A 15,762-nucleotide genomic window follows, 5' to 3' on the forward strand; every position below is an offset into this window, starting at 1 on the left:
CATCATGAAGGTCGAAACCCTCATCTGAGCAAATATGAGGTAGGTCCAGTTAACGTGTTTGGAGAAAAACGTTGAAGAAAATTTGTAAGAAAAAAAATTTCCACTAGGTGGCGCTATCAGTAAGATGAAATATAAGTTCGTAGATGTCTTTCGGGCTGGACTCTCATCAAATGTGTGAAATTTTGAGAAGATAGGATCATCTCGGTCAAGTTAATGCAGCTTTTATTGTCACGAAAAATCTTCAGACTTTGCCTCACCGTAGCGGCCACGCCCTTTTGCGAAAAGTTACAATATTCGGTGTGGGGCATGATCAACATAATAATGATAATAATAATAATAATAATAATAATAATAATAATAATAATAATAATTCGAACGAAAAACAATAGGGACCTCGCAGCGGTCGCTGCTCGGGCCCTAATAATAATAATAATAATAATAATAATAATAATAATAATAATCCAATCGAAAAACAATAGGGACCTCGCAGCGGTAGCTGCTCGGGCCCTAATAATTATTTTTACAAAAACAATAGGGACCTCGCAGCGGTCGCTGCTCGGGCCCTAATTAAATGAACACAATCAGGATAAAATTAGCTGTGAAATGTAAACCCATCTGAGTCCATCTTATATACAGTAAGCTCTTGACAACATCAGACATACACATGGCAGCCAAACCAGTATGACACCTGTCCAAAACCTGAGATCATAAATTACATGATGTATGTATGTTACAAAAAAATTCAAACCACTTGCACATCATGTGTCAGACGATTAGATTCAGCCCGAGTTTGTTACTTGTTTTTAATCACAGGTTATTTTACGCATAATAAAGTCTCAAAACAATTTTTATAAATATGGGCCCACATCGTCCACTCAAAAATAATGGAAAACGTAATTTATTCAAACGTGAACATTTCTGAAATGCGTGAAGAGCCTCATTGAAGAGGCTCGTCAACTACGCCCATATTTGGACTTCCTGAATGGCGCCGTTGCGTGTCGCTGCAGTCTCGTCAGTGCTGAGTGTTTGTATCTTGTATGCATGCTTGAAACTGCAGTAGAACAACTGTGTGCGCACCCAAACTGCTATTAAAACTGTAAGTGACGTGGGAATGGTGTCCTATTGTGTGCGTGGTACGCGCGCGCCGGCTGGCGTCACCACAGTGACGTAATGCTCATTCACTTTGGACGGAGCCGCTCCATCCCACAATACGACATGGCTGTTCCCCTTGCATTTAAGCTTTTTTGTCACATTTTTCTTTCCCGCTCCTTAACCACACGTACTATATCAAGTTTAAATTTGTTTATAGGAGGTTAATATAATAAATACAAACAGTAAATACAGCTGCAGGTTAGGATTTTTTTTATTTTATTTTTATTTTTTACTGCGCTGAAAGACATTTGCTGTGCGCTGAGGCGGTGAGAGCACTGCGCGATTGCGCAGGCGCGCAGCTTAGAAGGAACATTGGAGGTGGGACTACATCATGGATCAGCTCTGAGCCCCTTCTTGTTCGCTATGGTAATGGACAGGATGACAAGCTATTTCTTTTCTTTTTCTTTAAGGAACATTTTGAAAATTAAGCTTGAGTACTTTTATGTGAATCTGCATCTTATGCCAAGTTACCTTTGGTAGTTCTAAAAGTTCTAAATGACGCTATGTTGGACAAACTATTTCCTTCAGTACTGTCTGCTAAAAATAAATGAAAACAAAATTACGAGAATTCAGCTTTTTGGACTTTTTGTTTTTCCTTTTATACTACGAACTCATACCGAACCGTGACCCAAAACCGTAGTACATACGGAGCCATGACTTCTGTGAACCTTTACACCCTAGAATAATTACTGTACAGCGACTTACCCGAAAGACTTTATGTAGTCTCAATGTAGCTGAACAAAATACAAAGCGGATCAGTAGGAGTCGAAGAAATTCATCACCAAAGAATTGTAAAAAGGCTTGATCTGTAGGGATTACAAAGAAAAAAACAAACAGTGAGTAGTTCAAAGTCTTCCTAATGGCACAGATGTGTTGCAGACACAAAGTAAATGTTCATGTTAAATATCGTATTTTAGTTCGAGGCAAAATATCTACACTACTCACAAAAAGTTAAGGATATTTTGCTTTTCAGGTGAAATTTGTGAAAAATGTAAAAAGTTCACATTACAGTGATATATCATGAAAGTAGGATATTTAAGTAGAAGGATGTACCGGTGATTTCCTCATCTCAAACAATTTATTGTAACAAACGTTAACAACAAACGTTAACAACAATGGTGGGTACACCACAACAAAATATTTCAACGTCTCAATAACTCGTCGTGTGCCATTGAGCATCAATTACAGCTTGACAACGACGTCTCATGCTGTTCACAAGTCGACTCATTGTCTGCTGAGGCATGGCATCCCACTCTTCTTGAAGGGCAGCCCTCAGGTCATTGAGTTTCTGGGGTGCAGAGTTTCGAGCCTCTAAACAGCGACTCAGCTGATCCCACAGGTTTTCAATAGCATTCATTCATTGTGAATTTTACTGTTAATATCCTTGTTAGAGAAGAGCAATTACTGCAGAAAGTACTGAAACATTTAACAGTTGGACATGTGAATGCAAAAGCTTAGAGGAGGTCACATCAAGTTCCCCTGTAAAGGTTTGAATGCATTTTAGGCTTGTCCTGAAATTTCACCTGAAAGACAAATATCCCTAACTTTTTGTGAGTAGTGTATGTCTTATGAATCTTAAATGACAAAGAACATAAAAATGGCATTGACATTTACATACATGGTTCCATGTTCTGAAAAGCTCCGGCAAACTTTTTTTTGGCCGGAGCCTGAAATCAATCTCACAACCTCTGCACTGGGAGGCGGACGTGTTAACCAGTCATCCACCTTGCCACCTTAGCAAAACATAATTAAAAATAAATAAATAAGTAAGTAAATTATAACAGGTGGCACAGAGGACAACTTATTAGCACATCTGTCTCATAGTGCAGAGGTTGTGGGTTCGAATACAGTGCGTGCAACATATAGGGATGGGTATGTTCTTTTTGTTGTTTTTTTGTATGTACCGATTTGGGACGGTACTACCTAGCACCGATTCACGTGAAATCAACCAGTCAGTACTGACCGGTTTTCTGAGTGCCCAGACCCTAAAAACCAACTGGTATTTTGAGTCCCCAGATGGTGATATTGTTTATATGACCTTGGTCAATGACAGATACCAATTGGAAGACACCCTTTTCGCTGAAGGAGTGACGAATGACGGACTGATGATTACAATGCAGTTTGGCTTGTGGCTTGTTATTGTGACAGATTGACGATGATGGAAGGGTGTCATGACTGCTGTCCATTGACGATTGGAGGCGAGAAGTTCCGACTAGACATAGTCAGACTCGCCTCCACACAGAGCTTGAGCTCTGTTGTAACAAACGTTAACAACAAACGTTAACAACAATGGTGGGTACACCACTATTCCACTCTGGAGTTGCCCACGGTGAGAGGCACAGAGAAGGTGTGGGCATAATGATTGCCCCCTGGCTTGGCACCTGTATGTTGGGGTTCACCACGGTAGGCGAGAGGGTAGCCTGCCTCCGCCTTCGGGTTAAGGGACGGGTCCTGACTGTTTGTGCCTAAGCACCAAACAGATGCTCAGAGTACCGACCCTTTTTGGAGTCTTTGGAAGGGGTGCTGGATAGCACCCCCCTTGGGGACTTCCTCATTCTGCTGGGGGACTTCCAACGCTCATGTGGGCAATGACAGTGAGACATGGAGGAACGTGATTGGTAGGAACGATCAGAACCCGAGCGGTGTTCTGTTAATGGATTTCTGTGCTCGTCACGAGTGGTGCAACGGATCATCATTGATCCGTGGTGGGTTTGGATCAAGCCCCAAGGTTCGGATCATGCACGATCTGAAGATTGGTTGGTGGGTGGGGGGGGGGAACAACAACAAAAAAAAGTGTGCATTCCTCGTCGATACCATTATGACATCTCAAGGAAGCTGAAATCTACTCAACCTGTTTTTTTTTCTTTTCTTTAACAACTTTTTAAGTTAAAACTAAAATCTCTTGACAACAGCCATTTGCTCTTGTCAAAATTGTAAAACGTGGCCTGTTGCAGTAGCAAATGCTTGTGATGTTGAGCGCTCGAGGGAGAAGTATCACAATCGCTCGTCTCTTTTTAATTTTGAATTTTTATTTGCAACACAATTGCTCAGATGCCGCGCTTCATTCGGTGGAAAAACACCGCGGAAGGGAAGCGCCCACCGGATCCCATTGAAAAGAGATACAATGCTGCCATCTGCTGGCCAGAGTTAGTGTTTTTTTTTTTCTTTCTTTCTTTCTATCCATCCATCCATCCATCCATTTTCATGACCGCTTATTCCTCACAAGGGTCGCGGGGGGTGCTGGCGCCTATCTCAGCTGGCTCTGGGCAGTAGGCGGGGTACACCCTGGACTGTTTGCCAGCCAATCGCAATTTCTTTCTTTTCTTTTAATATTTTATGACTGAAATGTCACTTGCTTGTACATTTTATCAGCAAAAAACATTTAACATCATTATATTCAATGTCCCTGGATTGGCTGGCAACCAGTCCAGGGTGTACCCCGCCTACTGCCCAGCTGAGATAGATGCCAGCACCCCCCGCGACCCTTGTGAGGAATAAGTGGTCAAGAAAATGGATGGCTGGATGGATGGACATATTCAATGTCATCTAGCATGACTAAGTTTTTAATCAATATTTTTCCATATTTTCAATATGGAAAAATAAGACATTAAAAACTATTCAATATTTTTCAATTTGAAGTTCAGTTTATGTCATAATATAATTCAATTATATTTAATAATCTACTCATTTTCAAGGATTTCTGGCAGAAATTCAAAATTGTTGATTTTTTAATTTGAAATAAATTCAACAGACAGCATTTAAAATAATGAATGGTACTGATTTTTTTTGTGTCAAATTTCATTCCATCTCTTTGCTTGACACACCTGTGGTGGATATGAAAAAAAATCAAATTATTTTATATAAAAGTCATCCATCTATCCATTTTCAAACAAACGGAACAGATGTAAGACTGTAGCTAATTACAGGGTTCTTGCAGGAATCACTAAGTTAAATTTTAGACCTTTTTTAGACTATTATGACAAAAACTTTAGACAAACTTTGAGACCAAGATTTTAAAAAAATTCAAATATTCAAACACACGGAACTTGACATGTCGAGTTTACCTGTAATTTGACTGACAAATGTTTATGCTTAAAATTACTGTGGTGACGGTCAATGAAACAAAATTTGCAGTAGAGTAGGGTGTATAATATATGTATATATATATATATATATATATATATATATATATATATATATATATATATATATATATATATAATAATATTGTACATGACTAATATAAAGGCAGAAAACAGCGTAATAGACGCATTAAAGCAAGTGTCGAAAAGAAGGTAGTCTACCCTCAGAATAATTATGTAATTATGAAACTACACGATGTAGGTGCCTGACGTCATGCGCAAAAAAACATGTCTATCTCAGTGACACATTTATTTATAGTAGGTGACTACTGCTGACTATTGACTGAGAATGGGTGAATGGGTTTGTATTTGTCATTTAAATACAAGTTAATACTTAATAATTACTAGTGATACTACTACTGTTTCTACTACTATTACTAGTGCTACTACTTATTACTAGTAATTAATTACTTTGTACTTTTCACAGTTTATCTTTGTTTCCTTCATTAGCATTCAGCTATTAGCATTCAGCTTAGCATTCAGCTATTAGCATTCAGCTTTCAGCATTCCCACGCAATTTCTCCAGAAATTGCACTTAGTCTAGTTGTGGAAAAGCATTCCCACATATGTTGTTTCTGACCTTTTTTTTATTGTAGTGGGAATGCTGAAAGAGAATATGAAACTGTAATCTGTAAAATACAAAAAAAGAAAACTGCAGTATGGATTACTAGTCAATTGCATTGTTAAAAAGAAAGTTGAAATATAAATTTAGATATTTATAATAGGATGTTATACATTGTGATTGTCACAAAATTTGAATAGACATACTACCTATGGCTTGTGATCGTGCTATCATTTGCCCAATGTCATGGTCAACTTTGTGAAGAAATTCTTGAGCACTCTTCCAAAGTTCTTGTCTCACGCTGTTTAAGCCACACACAGAGAAGAACGCCAAGAGTGGACTGTAGAGGAACAAGGTGAAGAGACTCCCACGTTGAGACTGATCTGGACAGGTAAGCAATAAAATTATTTAGGTCATAGACAGGAATATGCATCAACATTTCCAAGTGACGATGGATGGATGGATGGATGGATGGGTTGGGTGGATGGATGGGTGGGTGGGTGGATTGGATGGATAATCTTGGGAAAATAATTTAATATAGTTTTTAATTGGAGCTCGAAGTGATAAGTCAAGCATTTGATAAAAAAAAAATATTTCAATACTGACAACCAGGGATGAAGACATAGGATGCACGATAATTATCGCCCTAATAATTATCAAGCCGATATTAGGAATCACGATGTTTAATGATCAATCTGTTAACATTTAAAAAAAAAAAAAGTTAATAATTTATTTAGTTTTTTAAATCATTGATGATAATTCAATGAAATGAAAGTTACGTAAGGAACGACCGCCAGGTGACGGTGCTGTAACCAGCACGGAATTCCCCTTATCGCAACAGCGGCATCGAGCAAAAATATCAGAATATGCTTGTCCCTAGTTCTGGCTGACGTAATCCCCGTACATAAAAAGGGATCGTCGCCAGGACACAACCTCTCAGAACCTTCTCGTGCAAACCAACATAAGTGTGATAAGCAATGCTGGCGGTCGTTCAGGACTCATAGAACCGTAGTTACATACATAACTTTCATTCTATTTCATCCCTACCAACCGCCAGGTGGCGGTGCTGTAACCAGCACGGAACGCCGAATACCAGCGATGTCATGAACACCCTGCAAAGTGTACCTCACAACAGGGTCTCCGCAGGACCACGGACCACGTCCAGTGGATGAGGAGAGGTGACATCCAAGCTGTAGAACCTTGAGAACGTGCAGGGCGATGACCAGGAGGCAGCCGCACAGCTGTCCTCCAAGGGCACGCCTTTCAGAGCAGCCCACAACGTAGACACACTTCTGGTGGAGTGACTGCGAATCGTCGGCAGAAGGGACTGACCAGAGACCCGTTATGAATCCTGAATCACATCCCCGATCCATTGAGAGAGGAGTTTCTTGGAAACAGCGGCCCCATGAGTTGGGCCGCCGTAGACACAAACAGCTGGGTGGATGTACGGCAGCGTGTCGTAGCATCCAAATAAGAGCGGAGCGCCCTCACAGGACAGCAAAGGCCTGGAGCAGCATCCCCGTCCGTAGACGTCGGAGGAAACAGAGCAAGACGAACAGGGCAATTGGCTTGGGAGCCCGACAAAACCTTAGGCACAAAAGCAGCATTTGGCCACAATGTGACCCCTGCCTCATTGGGGTGCCAACGAAGATATTCTAGGTTAACTTATAGAGCGTGGACCTCCCCGATCCGCTTCGCGGAAGCGATCACAAGTAGAAACACCATCTTATGAGACAACCACCTCAGCTCCACCTCAACCAATGGCTCAAAGGGGGATCGGCGCAGTGTGTCGAGTACCAAGCGAAGGTCCCAGGTGGGGACCCGAGGCGGGGTCCGAGAATGAAGGCGAAGGGCCCCCCCTAAGGAAGCATGTCACAAGACTATGGCACAGACTTGCCATTAATTGTAACATGACCAGCCGAAATCGCCGCCTCGTAAACTTTGTAGAAGGGGAGCGTCCCTCAACAAACAGATTGAAGGAACTCCAAAACAGTAGGAATAGGGCACGTCACGGGGTCCAGCCCGCTGTTGGCACACCTCTCTGGAAACAACTTCCACCTGTTAGCATACAGTAAACGAGTGGAAGGAGCCCTGGCATGAAGGATCGTATTCTTGACAGACGCCGAGCCCTCAGTCAGCAATGAGTCTCGCCTCTCAGAGGCCAGACACACCGCTTGAGCCGACAAGGATCGGGATGTTAAATCCGGCCCCACTGCTGGGATAGAAGATCCAGCCGACCGGGCAGGAGCCGGGGGTTGGATGGGCATAGACGCTGAAAGAGGGAACCAAGTCTGGTTCTGCCAAAAAGGGGCCACTAGCAACATTGTGTGACCCTCCTGAAGGACCCTTTGAAGGATCAGATGAACAAGGAGGGAAAGCATACAGAAGACCTCTCGGCCAAGGGTGTGCTAGCTCATCCTGGCCCAGCGGGCTGCTCCGCTCCCTCAGAGAAAACCAGAGGGGGCAGTGAGTGGACTCCTCGGAGGTAAACAGGTCGACTGTCACTTTGCTGAAGCGCCTCCAAATGTCGCCGACCACCTCCGGGTGGAGACGCCACTTTCCCTGAGGCGGACGATGGCGGAACAAAGAGTCCGCCGACTGGTTGGCAATGCCTGGGAGAAACACAGCCCGCAGGCTGGCAAGGGGGGGAGCGGCCAATTTGAGAAGATGTCGTGAGGCCCGTAGCAACTGGGCTGACCTCGTCTCTCCCTGATGATTGATGTGATACACAGTGGAGGCGGTGTCTGACCGCACCAGGACATGTCTCCCTGGCACGTCCGGCAAAAAGTGAATGAGGGCCAGATGCACCACTCGCAGTTCCAGGACATTAATGTGGAGTGATCTGTCCGATGCAAGATTACTGACCCTGAGCAGTCCTGTGCTGCCAAACCCAGCCACTCAAACGAGAATCGGTGGTGACAACTTCATGACGTGCTGGTACCACCCCCAGCGGAAGACCCGCTGACAGAACAGACCTGCGACACCATGGCGCAAGAGAATCCACAAACCGCCCGGACACGCGAAGATGCGTTCGAAGGTCCCGTAGAGGATCGAGGCGGAAACTGTTCAGCCACCTTTGCAATGGTCGCAGCGACAGCAGTCCCAGTGGCACCAGGGCCGTCAGGGACGTAATTTTTTTGGCATGGAAGAGGGAGACGAGGCGCAGCAGGTCGTCCACCCTCTGTGGGGAAGGCCGAGCCATCATGGAGGTGGTGTCTAACGACATTCCGATGAACAGAGTCCTCTGAAAAGGGGTGAGAGAAGACTTCTCCAGATTGACCTTGAGGCCGAGACCTGCCACATGCTCCAGAATCACACCCGTGTCTCGGAGTGCCTGAGCTCTGGATGGTCCGCATATCAGCCAGTCGTTCAGATACGGGAGCACCTTCATGCTGGGTGCAAGGGCTGCCTTCACCACTCGTGTGAACACCCTGGGAGATAGTGACAGACCAAATGGGAGTAGCCACAAATGGCCGATGAAGTCAGCATGTGGAAAGGTAACACCTTGAGACAACGGTTGAGCCCTCTTAGATCCAGGATAGGACGGAATCCGCCTGTCTTTTTTGGAATGAGGAAGTAGGGGTAGTAGAATCCCCCTGGGTTGAGCCAAGGGATCCACTGCTTCGATGGCGGACTTGGCTAGGAGGGCCTCGAACCTGATCCAGAGCTATTGCCCTCACCGGGTCGTTGATGACCGTCTCTCTGACCCGGTTGGAGAAAGGGGGCCGGCGTCGGAATTGAATCCTGTACCCATGAGTTAAGGTTGAAAGCACCCATGGGTCAGCTATAAAGGGCCCTCGCAGCCCGTGCCACGTTGGGGTACTTGCACATTGGGGTACTGGCACGTTGGGGTACTGGCACATTGAGAGCAGAGTTTCTTTGAAAATGGCATAATAAACCTTTACATGTGGATTTTTTTTGCCAGGTGTGATGAGTGTGTCAAGCTCAATGGGTTTTGGTGAATGTTAAGATCTGCAAAAATCAGCTTTTTTTTATTTTTAGGCAATGAGTTACCCTGATTGGTATTTTTTGTAAAAGTATATAAGCACACATCATCGCTCGTACTGATCGCACAATGTTGCTTTTATTGTCCATAGAGGCGATTTAAAAAATAAAATAAAAAAAAAACTAATTAAAAAAAGCACATATGTTTGGATCGGTCTGAGGCCAGTGAACATTTTGAGTGGTGTATAGTAAAAGAATATTTATAAATGACTTAGTTATCACACTTAGAATGTGAATTTTTGTAAAAATACCATAAGTGGGGTATTTTTTTTATGCCTCAAGGGCTAGGTGGCGCTGCATATATAACTGAATGTTGTCATAAAGATACCTTCAGGCCTTAACTATAAATATACATGTCAATTATGGGATTTTTTGGAGCATGTACCTGGGAGTTATTAAGCATATCCTTCATTCACGATACTGCTTTTAATGTCCATAGAGGCTATGAAAAAGAAATCAAACTAAATAAAAAAGTACGTATGTTTGGATAGGTCTGGTGCCAGTGAACATTTTGAGTGGTGGAAAGTAAAAGAATATTCATAAATAACTTGGTCATTACACTTAGAATGAGTTGACAATTTTTGTAAAAATACCGTAAGTGGGGTATTATTTATTATTTTTTTATGCCTCAAGGGCTAGGTGGCGCTGCATATATAACTGAATGTTGTCATAGAGATACCTTCAGGCCTCGACTTAAAACATACATGTCAAGTTTGGGATTTTTTGGAGCATGTACCGGGGAGTTATTAAGCATATCCTTTTTCATTGTGAAACGTATTTACAATTTTTGTAAAAATACTGTAAGTGGGGTCTTTTTTTTTTTTCTGCCTCAAGGGCTAGGTGGCGCGACATATATAACTGAATATTGTCATAGAGATACCTTCAGGCCTTGACTATAAACATACATGTCAAGTTTGGGATTTTTTGGAGGATATACCGGGGAGTTATTAAGAATATCCTTTTTCATCTGAACACACAAAATTTGATGCCCCACACTCATCATATAGTATTCCGAAAAGTCAAGATTTTTTCCCCTGTCATTGGCTCAGATTTTGACATGATCCAGGTCAAGTTTGAAGCAAACTAGATGAAATGTGTAGGAGAAGTGGGCAAAAGTATGCGCCCTGTAAATGTGCAAAAATCGTCAAAAATGGGACATTCAAAAATCCGTAGCTCACTTCCTGTTCATTTTAGCAAATGGGTCCAAGAGACTTTTTTTTTTTTTTTCAAATTTACTTTTTATTGAAAAGCACATTCACATATCTCACTTTCGATTGGAAAATATACAGTATTCTCTTGCTTTTCCTTTTTACATAAACAATAGAACATCAAATCAAAACACAAAAACAAAACAAAACAAAACAGAGGAGCCAGGAACCTAGTACATTGCTATAGTTGTTACACACACATAAAAAAAAAAAAAAAACACAGGGGTAGGCATTATACAAAGTCACCTCGTACAGGCTTAACATACTCCGTCCATTTAGACCAAATTTAATGAAACACATCCAGCTGTAGCTTAATCAAAAAGGAAATCTTTTCCATCACAAAAATTTCCCTAACCACCTCAATCCAGTCATCTATAGAGGGTCTTTCAGGTTTGAGCCATTTTCTCGTTAAGGCTTTCATACTTGCTGCCAGCAGAATCTGGATAAGTTTCTTTTCTTTCTTGTTAAATTTCAGCAAGCCTACTTTACCCAGATACAAAGTAATAAAAGACATGGGGATAACGACATTAAACACATTTTGCAAATGGTAATGAATGTCCAACCAATAGTCTTGTATGACTGTACAATCCCAAAATATATGAAAGTGGTTGGCTCCTCCTTTGTTACATCTCAAGCATGCATCTCCAGTTCCTTGGTATTTTTACTGGGATGGTGTGACAAAGAATCTCATCGAGTTCTTCCAACAAAATTTGCGCCAAATGTTTGACCCTGTTGTAGACCATTGTTTCCGACGTATATATGTCCATTCGTCTTCTGAAATATTAATTCTCCCCTCTCTTTCCCACTTCTCCTTCACATAGCATGTGCTCCGCCCCTTACCCCGCAGGATGCCATTGTACAATTTGGAGATTAGTTTAGTAGGGGTAGCCGATCGTATTAATAACATTAATACTTGTAAAAATCCTCCGTCCATTTGGATTTTAATATTGCGGTTAAAATAGTTCTTAACCTGCAGGTATCTGAAGAAGTCTTCAGAACCCAACCCATGTTTTTGTTTTAAGGTTTCGAAAGATTGAAAAGCCCCCTTGTGAACAAAGGAATTATAATCAGTTAATCCTTTCGTAACCCATTGTTTGAATCTGTTATCAAATGTGTTGGGGGTAAATTCAGTATCAAAGGCGCACCATCGATATATTTTTGTGTCTCCTTCCAAATTACACATTTTGAGAGTTTCATTTAAGGCTACGATCATCATGTTGGATAGTCTTTCTTTGAGATTGTTTTCCTGCTGTAATTTAGTATCAAATAGTAGAGCTTTCCATGGGATATTCGTAATTGCTCTCTCCTCCAGGTCTTTCCATCCCGCAAAGTAGGAGAGCACATGCACACAAGTGGTCTCAACTGGGCAGCATAGAAATAGTCACGTAAACATGGGAGATTTCTACCCCCCTTGTCTTTTTGCAATTGTAATGTTGCATATTTTATCCTAGGTTTCTTGCTCATCCATATATACCTCGATATCATTCTGTCCCACTCAATAAATTGTTTTTGTGGTACTAGACATGGTAAGCATTGGAATAAATACAGCATTTGAGGGAGAATATTCGTTCTTACTGAGTCAATCCTAGAGTTGAGATCCAAAAACGGAACCGCATTCCATCTTTGTAAATCTATTTGTAGTTTGGCATTTAGAGGTGTATAGTTAACCTCATACATCTTTGTAAAATCTCTACGTAATCTGATACCTCGGTACTTGACCGTTTCTGCGTCCCACTTCCATTTGTATTCATTTGTGATATGATGAGGTGGCTCATAATTCAAAGTTAACACCTGGGTTTTATTTACATTAATTTTATAACCTGAGTATCTTCCATATTCTTCAAGTGTTTTTAATATTGTGGGTAGTGTCTCTGTAGGCTGAGTTAGGGTCAATAGTAGGTCATCAGCAAACAAGGCAAGTTTTTGCTCTTCACCAGCAAGTGTGACCCCTTTAATCTCCTGTTTTTGCCTTATCCACTGACCTAGAGGTTCAATGTATAATGCAAAGAGTAGTGCAGAGAGGTTGCATCCCTGCCTAGTTCCTTTTTGTAAAATTATTGGCTCCTTATTCTAGCGGACGGTTTATTGTACAATCCTGATATTACCTCAATTATTGATTTATTCAATTTAAATTTGTCAAGTACTTTGTATAGGAAGGTCCACCTCACAGAGTCAAAAGCTTTCTCTGCATCCACACTAACAATCAAAGCCTCTTGTTTCTGTTGAACCACATGTTGCATTATACTCATTACTCTTATAATACTGTCCTGTGTCTGTCTGGTCTTTATGAACCCTGTCTGGTCTTTGTGTATTAGCAATGGCAAAATTGTTTCCAATCTTTCCAATTGACGTAAATAGCTTGTAGTCAATGTTTAGAACACTTATTGGCCGGTAATTGCTACACATCAATCTATCTTTTCCATCTTTTGTAATAATGGATATTATTGCTTCATTCCACGATTTGGGTATCATCTTCCCTTCAATCACCCAGTTAAATACTTTTAGCATAGTTGGTACTAATTGGGTCTCCATTGCCTTGTACCATTCCGGACCAAATCCATCAGCCCCTGCCATTTTGCCACATTTTAGTCTCTTAATGGCCCATTGAATTTCCTCTTTTGTTATTGCAGCTATAAGCTTATCATTTTGCTCAACAGTCAAGGTTGATAAATCTAGTTGCGCTAAGAAGGAATCGATTTGGTCGTGGTTATCAAAGTGAGTCTGGGAGTACAGATTTGTATAGTAAATTTTGGAAACATTTCTTAATTTCTGCTTGTTCAGTTTCTATTTTGCTATTTGAGGGATCTATAATTTTATGTATTGTTCTCTGCTTGTTGCTTCCTCAATTTGTAAGAAAGTAACTTCAAAGATCTCCCACCTGCCTCATAATATTTTTGTTTTGTAAATATGAGTTTTTTTCTGTACGTCCAATGTGTTAATATCATCAATTTCTTTTTTCAATTTTTACATTTCAGACTTTACTTCACTTTTCAAATTCTTAAAATGTTCTTGTTGTAGTTTTAACAGTTTCTCCTCTAAACATGCAAGTTTATGTTGATTGGTTTTCTTTTGATAAGCTAGGCTTATAATTTTACCTCTCATAACTGCTTTAAGTGTGTCCCACAAGATTCCAGGGGAGACCTCGTCATTATCATTAAAGCTTAGGAATTCTTTAATTGCATCCATCAGTTTATCCTTAATATCCGGATAATTTAGAATGTTGTTGTTCATTCTACAAACAGTATTTCTTTTTTTGCTTGTGAGGCAGACATTGACAGTGAAAGGATTATGATCCGAAACTGTACAAGGTCCTATATCACAACCTTTCACCAGTGCCAAGTCATTTTTAAACATAAAAATATAATCCAATCGGGAGTAGACATTGTGTGGGTGAGAATAGTGGGTATATTCCCTCTTCGATGGATTATTCTCTCTCCATACATCTACTATTCCTATTTCCTCCATAAGATACAGCAACTTTTTTCTTATCTTTTTGAGGCCACTTTTACCATTCGAAGAGTCAAGTGTTTCATTTAGAACTACAGTCTTCCCTCACTATAACGCTATAACTGTATCTATATATTCAGACATGTGTTCATAGTTCAGGGCTTCTGAAATCAGCGTCGCCACGCCACGACGACGACCAGAGCTATGTGAAAAGTAAAACGTGTTTATATCCTAATTTGTTCAATTTTAAGTGCTCCTCATCTGTAAGGTGCGTTTCTTGTACCAAAGCAATTTCTGCCTTTTCTTTCTTTAGCTTGGACAATGTTTTCCACCTTTTAATTGGATTATGTAAGCCATTGATATTGATTGTAACAGGTTTTAAGTATCTATCATACATTTTTCAACATTAGAAATACTGCCCACAGGCTCCTGGTTCCTCAACATTAACATTGAACTCAGAACAAAAAGTAAAATTGAAAATTGAAATTGAAAATATAAACAAATGCACACATGTGATACCTTCCAACGTAGGGGTCTACAATGCTGACCCTCCTGTGCCTCTAAAGGCGACATCCATCTTTGCTGTGACGGGAGGCCTTTATCGGTTGGGGTCTATGTCACAATAGTCAACTCTCCACAGAACCATAACTCACGTCATATTTCACACCAATGAAAAAAGTGAATAAAAGAAAAAAAAAAAACTTGCTTGGCCTTCAACCTTCATTTCTATCCAAATAAACAATATAAATCCTTATTTTGAAATAACAAAAAGAAAACCTCATTCTCCCGAGGGTCCAGCTGCTACTCTCTTGAAAGCTCTCAACTTCTCTTTATAACTCAGGACTTGTCCCGAGTTCATTGTAGGGCGGGCTCCTCTGGTCACTCTGCTCCAGGTCAGTTGCTTCAGATGCTCCACGATGGTCTCTGGTGACTTGAGAACTGTAACAGGAAGGCCTCTTCTGGGCATGTCTTCACTCGCTTCCATGGCTGTCTCGTAGATTTTTGCACCGTCGGCGTACTTCACCTTCAGTCTCGCGGGGAAGAGAGTTTGGAATGGAATCTGGTTGTCCTTCAAGGTTTTGCGGATGGTTGCATATTCTCTTCTTTTCTTCAAGATGGTAGGAGGATAATCATTGTCAAGAGATATGTGTTTATCTTTCCAAGTAAAGCCTCTCCGTTGCCAAGATTTACGGAGAATTGCTTCTTTGGTTTTGAAGCTCAAAAACTTGACGAGTATCGAAGGTGG

At 41.2% G+C, this 15,762-nt stretch overlaps 1 protein-coding gene across 2 annotated transcripts in view; it reads right to left on the bottom strand.

The window, feature by feature from the left end:
* The window catches only part of scai (suppressor of cancer cell invasion), an 836,016-nt gene that overhangs the window by 32,514 nt on the left and 787,740 nt on the right, over positions 1-15,762 (bottom strand). For both annotated transcript variants that reach the window (XM_077497223.1, XM_077497222.1), the window contains 2 exons: positions 6,066-6,239; positions 1,858-1,958 (listed from right to left, as the gene is read on the bottom strand). In XM_077497223.1, coding sequence (XP_077353349.1) covers positions 1,858-1,958; positions 6,066-6,239 — 275 coding nt within the window. The remainder of the gene's footprint in view (positions 1-1,857; positions 1,959-6,065; positions 6,240-15,762) is intronic.

The sequence above is a fragment of the Festucalex cinctus genome, chromosome 15 (assembly GCF_051991245.1).
Source record: "Festucalex cinctus isolate MCC-2025b chromosome 15, RoL_Fcin_1.0, whole genome shotgun sequence".
In the NCBI taxonomy this organism is placed as follows: domain Eukaryota; kingdom Metazoa; phylum Chordata; class Actinopteri; order Syngnathiformes; family Syngnathidae; genus Festucalex; species Festucalex cinctus.